The sequence below is a fragment of the Nansenia antarctica genome (genome assembly GCF_963989245.1).
Source record: "Nansenia antarctica genome assembly, chromosome: 1".
In the NCBI taxonomy this organism is placed as follows: Eukaryota; Metazoa; Chordata; class Actinopteri; order Argentiniformes; family Microstomatidae; genus Nansenia; species Nansenia antarctica.
In genome coordinates, this window is record NC_137674.1 from 97,040,155 (window position 1) to 97,047,654 (window position 7,500).

Genomic DNA, 7,500 nt, shown 5'->3' on the forward strand with positions numbered 1-7,500 from the left:
TGTGTGTGTGTGTGTGTGTGTGTGTGTTGTGTGTGTGTGGAGGAAGAAGAACAGCTGAGCATCCCACTGAGGATGCTGCCAGTCTATTTATAACCCCCTGCCAGGCACTGACTTTGCTGTGAAAAACGAACCCCAAAACAAACACACAACAACACTGCTTTTATCTATTGTCCTCACTCCCTACTGTCTGGTGGAAGACAGCCCTGCTTTATGAAAGTCTACCTTTACTTCAGCTCGAGTGCGTTTGTGCGCGCGTGTGTGTGTGTGTGTGTGTGTGTGTGTGTTTGTGTGTGTGTACTGCAGGGTACTTGGCCAGTCTGGGGGAGCTGTGCTGGCATATTCCTGGCTGAGTTGGGCCCGTGGGCCCCAGAGCCGGTTCAGAGAGTTTGACTGTCTTGTGTGATCAGAGATGCGGTGCTGCCCTGGGGGGGGGGACCCGACTGACAGGCCTAACGAAGGGTTAATGAGCTGGGTTCTACATCAAGGAGAGAACACGTTTTGAAAGTTCACGGACAAGTTGTGACTGTTTCTCTAACTTCTAGAACTAGCCTTCAGTCTCTCTCTATCTCTCTCTCTCTCGCACTCAATCAATCAATCTCTCACATGCACACACGCACACACACACACACACACACACACACACACACACACACACACACACACACACACACACACATCAACACACCCAGCAGGACAGATGTAGACGTGTGTGTGTGTGTGTGTGTGTGTGTGTATAATGACATTCTCATGTCCTGTGGCCGTGTCCGTACGTCAGCCCAGTAATCAGAGTGGATTAGCTGGGGGCGGGGGGGGGGGGAGGGGGGCGAGGGCAACGGGGTGATGCTACAACGCTTGCCCCTTTGATCCACACTATTGTCCCTGTGTTTACGCTGCAGGCCATGTGAGCTGAATTTAGCCCCCCCCACCCCCCACCTCCCCCGGCACATCGCTCACAGGGGACACTGGTGTCGCTGCCGATTCCTGGAACCCAGAATGGGGACAGGGGAAAGGGGGGATGGAGAGAGATATAAAGAGACAGCGTGAAGTAGGCAATGGTAACAGGGGAAGGGGGGGGGGGGGGGGGTAGAGAGAGATTCAAAGAGAGAGATAAGGGGATGTAGAGAATGGTGACGGGGGGAAGCGTTAAGGAAGAGCGAGAGATACACAGAGTTCGAGAGAGAGAATGACAGAGAGAGAGGGAGAGAGAAAGAAAGGGGGAGGGAGGATAGAGGGAGATATAAAGAGAGAGACAGAGGTATAGAGAGAGAGAGAAGAGAAGGAGATAATGGTAACAGGGGAAGGGGTAGAGGGAGAGAGAGAGAGAGAGAGAGAGAGAGAGAGAGAGAGAGAGAGAGAGAGAGAGAGAGAGAGGTTTCTGTGCTGGGGTAAGGGTAAGGCAGGGGGGCGACAGCTGCACCTCCCTCAGGGTCTTGTGATATCATGAGAATGCCCTGTGCCTCCCTGCCGGGCGGTGGGGTGTGGGCTGCTCTCTGTGTGTGAGTCGGAGCTCTGTCAGTCTGTCGGTCTATACCGTCCCTAGGACCCTGGTGTGTTTGACACACACTCTGCAGCTCCAGACTCTGGTGTGTCTGACACACACTCTGCAGCTCCAGACCCAGACCCTCTCACTCTGCTGGGTCACCAGATCAGAGTGGACTCTACAGCCAACCAGACCTCCAGGAGCAAAGCGGGGGGGGGCGGGACTTACTGTACTACCCACCAGTTCCAGGATCTGTTCCGGCGCGGGGGGGGGATACACAGACTGGACTCCCCCTCCCTGCTGACGGCCTCTGGAGGATTTATGTGACAGCGAGGAGACAACGGTGACCTATGACCTGACCTCTCTTAACTCTCTGGGACCGACCGCCAGCCAGCCAGCACTGGGGGACAGGGAGACTGGACTGCTATAAGGAAATCGGCTGACTCAGTTTAGTGTGTGTGTGTGTGTGTGTGTGTGTGTGTGTGAGAGTGACTGGGTGACTGAGTGTGTGTATGTGTATGTGTATGTATGTGTATCTGTTTGCATGTTTAAGACAGCGACTTGTGACAGTGAGTGTTGCTGCTAGAGGTTTCATGTCGCCAGTGTTGTTGTAGCTCAGTCAGGTGAGAGTGACAAGTGTGTGCGTGTGTTGAGCCAGACAATCTACGAAAGGTGCTAGCTACTGTAGCTTTATCGGACACACACAGTAGGCAATTTAGGTCTTCTCAACTGTCTCGTATGAGAGAATAGGCGGAGATCAGCGTGTCTGTCTTGTTCGACCGAGTAAGCTCATTGGCCAGCATGGCATTGATGGACAGGTGACAGAGTTCAGTAGATCCGCACTGATATTACCCGTGAGCCCGCCTCTTCCTTTACCACTGCCCCTGGAAACATGAAGAGGAGGAAGGAGAGGCCAGGAGCTCCCAACCTGCACATCCAGTAAGACCAACAGCCTCTCACTCTGACCATGTAGTAGAGTTAACAGTGTGAGTGTGAGTGTGAGTGTGTGTCTGTGTCTGTGTCTGTGTCTGTGTCTGTGTCTGTGTCTGTGTCTGTGTCTGTGTCTGTGTCTGTGTCTGTGTCTGTGTCTGTTAGGGCTGGGCAAACAATCAAAAATTCTTTTTTGATAATCGCAAGAATTAACGATCAATTATCGATTAATTGATAAGCTTTTTTTTCATAAAAAAAAAAAAACTAGGGCAGAAATAACAAGCATGTTTTCCTTGGGGGAAAAACGTTATTTGTGTTGCTATTGCACACATTCATTCATTCACATTCAAACTAGACACTACAGTCAGATAACAATCCTCTTAAACAAGGCAGTGAGTAGCCTAAATTGTTTAACTTAAAAACACATTTTACGTTATAAATAAAAATATAGAAAATAAGTAACTCACCATAGGAGCAGTGAAAAAACAGTTACTCACAAATAGGAGGATGACTGAAAACGTTAGTGTCCTTAAGAGCGTCCAGCTTAACTTAAATTTAAATTCCAGCGAGAGACTGTAGGCGGCAGGCCTACTGGTTCTTGTTCAGAAAGATGATCATGTTAACATGTTCAGGGGTGAGAGACGAACGCAATCTGGTGACAGTTAGGCCAGCCTAACTAATTTCCATTATTATTATTATTATAAAAAAATAAAAAAATAAAGATTATCAATCAAAATATTTTGTGATCGACCAAGATCCTTATCGATCAATTATCGATCGTCGATCATTGATGCCCACCCCTAGTGTCTGTGTCTGTGTCTGTGTCTGTGTCTGTGTCTGTGTGTGTGTGTGTGTGTGTGTGTGTGTGCGTGTGTACACGGCACCCACATGCGTGTGTGTTTGTGTGAGCAAGCTGAGTCATTTGCCTTCTTTTTATGACCCAAGCAAGCAAGTACAGGTTCATAAACATGGCCAGTGGTGTGTGTGTGTGTTTGATTCTCTCACTCTATGTTTTGGAACTTGAGAGACTCGTTGATTGACAGGGCCAGGCAAGGGCTCAGCTTACATGTCCCCTTCTAACACACACACACACACACACACACACACACAAAGTCACTCAGCACTCAGTCAGAGTGGAAAATCGGAAGGAGAAGAGGATGAGAAAGGGTAGAGGGGTAGATTAGAGGAGAGGGGAAATCCTTCATCAGCAGAGGATGGGTGACGCAATCTGGTGAATACCAGGGCAATGCCTAGTCAGCTTCACGCACACACACACACACACACACACACACGCCCGGACCCCCAGCTGGCTGCAGCCAGGGTCATCTCCGACGTTCTGGCCAGACACCACAGGGAAGTGGGCCTGTGTTGTTGACCAGGCCCATATGGCCCCTCCATCCCCCGTCCTGCCAACAAGGCTGCCGTGCCCAGTCTGTGCCAGCCTGAGGGGCCTGGGCAGAGGACGGGGGGGGGGGGCTGGCACTGGCTAGGAAGAACACTCTGCTGCCTCTGTTGGGGGTAGAGCCTAAGCCTTACTTTGGTACCCGTGAGCAGGCGCAGGGCATCATTCACCTCGGGTGTCCACCTTTGTCATAGGGGGAACATTTACTACATGGGTTTTAAGAGGGGATTATCATCCAGTATAACTCAACTACTGGTGGATGGGAGTCATTGTCAACCTTGAGTTGGTGACGCTGGCCCCCCTACTGGAGAAGCTGCTGTGTGGATAAGAACCCCTGTCCTCCGGTTTCTACCTCCACCAGCCTCCCCTGATTTGATTTGATATGATTTGATATGATTTGATTTGATTTGATTTGCGTCCCAATTAGCTGATGCAAAAACATCAGCTACTCTTCCTGGGGTCCACACAAAACAACCATAGCTCTATGCAGCACTGCACATTGTTTAGAATGCTGTATCTGTCTGTGTATGTCTGCCTGTACGCCCCCCTGTCCAGACAGAACACAAAACAACTTTCGGGACTGACTGTCTGTCACTCGTTCGCTGTCTCCTCCTCCTTTACCTCTTTCTCATCCCTCGTTCCCTGAGCCTGTCCCCTGAGCAACCAGGAGGTCTGACTTGCCCTGTCAAGTCGTTCTAGAGCTTTCCAGAGAGGATGGGAGGTGGCACCTGCCAAGGACCGCCACCTGTGTCAGACAGACAGACAGACAGACACACACAGACAAACTGACAGCCAGACGGACAGACAAGCAGATGGGGAACATAGACAAAGCGTCCCCTGCTCTACTGGGCACACTCTGCCAGGGCCCCTCCCCAGTGCAGACCAATCAGATGCGACGGCTAGGATTAGTGCTGACAGGCTGCCTCTGTGATCCAATCAGTGTGGGTACAGTAGGTGGAGTTGAGAGTGTGTCGGCGGCCATGTTTATAAACCTGAACTTGATTGGCTGGTTATGCTTCTTTGCCTTGTTTTTCAACACAGAAATGCTAATGTGCGTGCACACACTCACACACACAGACACAAACACTTGTGTGTTTCTTCCTTGACGGTTCCAGCAGTGCTCTCACCATCCATCCATCCCTCCTTCTATCCTTCCCCTCCGTTTCCTCCTCTGCTCCACCCCCACCTCCCCCCCCCCTTAGAATCTGGCCGGTTGCTCAGTACCGCTGTCATGGCAACAGCAGCCTCCTCCAGCACCTGCTCTCCCCCACCTCCTTTCCCCCCTCCGCCCAGTCCCCCCTCTTCTCCTCCTCCTCCTCCTCCTCTTATCCCGACGGGCCTCTCTCTGCCCCAGTCCACCAAGGAGGCAACCCCTTCCTCTGGAGGTAAGCCTGAAGTGTGTGTGTGTGTGTGTGTGTGCGTGTGCGTGTGCGTGTGCGTGTGCGTGTGCGTGTGCGTGTGCGTGTGTGTGCGTGTGCGTGTGCGTGTGCGTGTGCGTGTGTGTGTGATATTGCATGTTTTGTTGTGTGCGTGTGTTCAGAGTGAGGAGGCATGTGTGTGTGTGTGTGTGTGTGTGTGTGTGTTGTAAAGCAACAGTAGTGTGTAGTTCAGTACAGCCATGCCCTCCGCCAGCAGCAGTTAGTTCAGCCTTAACAGCAGCCTAAGGAGGACAGACACAGGCAGATCTGAAAGGGCAGAGGGGACAGTTGAAGACTTTGCTAATAAGCTGGTGTGTGTGTGTGTGTGTGTGTCTCTCCCAGGGGTGGCGTGTTCCCCCTCATCCGTGCTGGTCTCCCATGTGATGACACTAATTGCTGCGTGAGTCTAACGGAGCCCGTGCCCGCCCGTGGCCGCTCTGCTGTTAACTCAGATGTACATTAGTACACACACGCTTCACTACACGCTGCCCTCTCCACCTCTCCACTGGTGTTATACAAGACAGCGCAGGCAGCCACAGAAATGGCTCAAGAACGTCCCTGTAGCAGTATCGTCTTGGTTACAGTGACCTGTAGCAGTGTAGTCTTGGTTACAGAGTGGCCTGTAGCAGTATAGCCTTGGTCAAGGAGTGACCTGACTGTCCCTATGAGCACGGGTAGGATCCTCTGGACCTTTAGCGCATTCGGTGTGTCTGGGAACGAGTTCAGTAGGTTTGATTCCCCGGCTGGCCACGTGTCGAGGTGTCCTTGGGCAAGACACTGAACCCCAAATTGCTCCCAATGAGCGGGCCGGCACCTTGCATGGTAGCTTGCCGCCATTGGTGATTATGGATTATGGATTGACCTGAGAGTCCCTATGAACTCTTGTTATACACTAACTAGCAGTAGCCTGTCACGCTGTGCTCTACTCAGATGAGCATGACTAATGAACTAACTGCCACTTGTGCCAGCCATGAAGGATGACTGTGGCACTGTGACGGGGATACTTTTAATGGTGACGCTGTGACTCGGAGACACGGTTGACAGTGACACTGTGATGGTGTGACAGTGTGATGCTCCACTGCTACTGTAGAGTGCACCTCTGGGAGAAAAAGAAAGTTTGGGACCCCTGCTGTTGCCCTGAATGGCCTGAAGCGTACAGCAAGGTTGTTTTGGAGTTCATTAACTCTTAAGAGGGTATGCTTGTCTGTTCTGGTAGGGCCACAGAGACACCCTAGAGTGACTGTGCTGTGTGTCTGCCTCGGGGGGAGGCTGGTGGAGGTAGAAATCGGAGGACACAGGCTTGTGGTAATGCATGGAATGAGGAATGGTATCAAATTTCGGGCTGGACGGGCTGTTTGATACCGTTTCTCGTTCCATCGTTCCATGCATTATAATGAGCCCCGTCCTCCGCCTCCCCTGGGGTGCCTGGTGATGGGGGGTGACACACTCAAACTTTATGGAAAGAAAACAGAGCAGGTCTCTGTTTGACATGAAGGGTCTTTTACAGTCTTATTACGACACAGTTTATGAATAGGGTTAGAGTCTCTCTCTCTTTCTATGTTTCTCTGTCTTGTACTGTGGTCTCTCTCAGCTGACCTCCCCCGAGCCTCTCCCGGGTCCTCCGGTATCCCATGGTGCCCTGGGCGTGGCGTGTGGTCCAGCCCAAGGTGACCCTGATGTTCCGCTCTGCTGGGTTCTAGTTTAGTTCTAATGTAATAATGTGTTCCCTAGGCTTAGCCGAGTAGACAGCTACACACACACGTACACACACACGCATACACACACACACACACACACACACACACACACACACACACACACACACACACACACACACACACACTAGCCCAGCACTGTCACGCCAACACAAACTAGCCTGACCACGCTCTCATTCTACTCTCTGTTTCCTTTTCTGTTGTTGTTGTGTCCTGTCTTGTGAGCTTTTCAAGTAGCTGTGCTTTTCAGCTAACCAGGGTCATTTACATGCTTTTAGTGAGTCAATTGTACCACGGGGGGGGGGTGGATGTGGAAATCTGAGGATGGGCTCATTGCAATGCATGGAATGCATCAAACACGTCTTCACAAGTTCTGTGCCAGTTAGTACAGGTTCATGAAACATAGTGTGAGTGTGAGTGTGAGTGTGAGCGTGAGCGTGTGCGTGTGCGTGTGCGTGTGCGTGTGCGTGTGCATACTGTTCCTTATTAGCTTGTTAGTCACTGTTGTGACTAGCCATTACAAGGTGTAGGCTCTAGTGAGATGGGAGTGTTCTT

The 7,500-nt window shown here is 51.3% G+C and overlaps 1 protein-coding gene across 1 annotated transcript in view; it reads left to right on the forward strand.

The window, feature by feature from the left end:
- mast2 (microtubule associated serine/threonine kinase 2) overlaps nucleotides 1–7,500 on the forward strand; it is a gene marked incomplete at its 5' end in the record, with an annotated part of 130,315 nt that overhangs the window by 83,656 nt on the left and 39,159 nt on the right. The window contains 1 exon segment of the mRNA XM_080528135.1: nucleotides 5,015–5,197. Within this exon segment, the coding sequence (XP_080384261.1) occupies nucleotides 5,015–5,197 (183 nt within the window).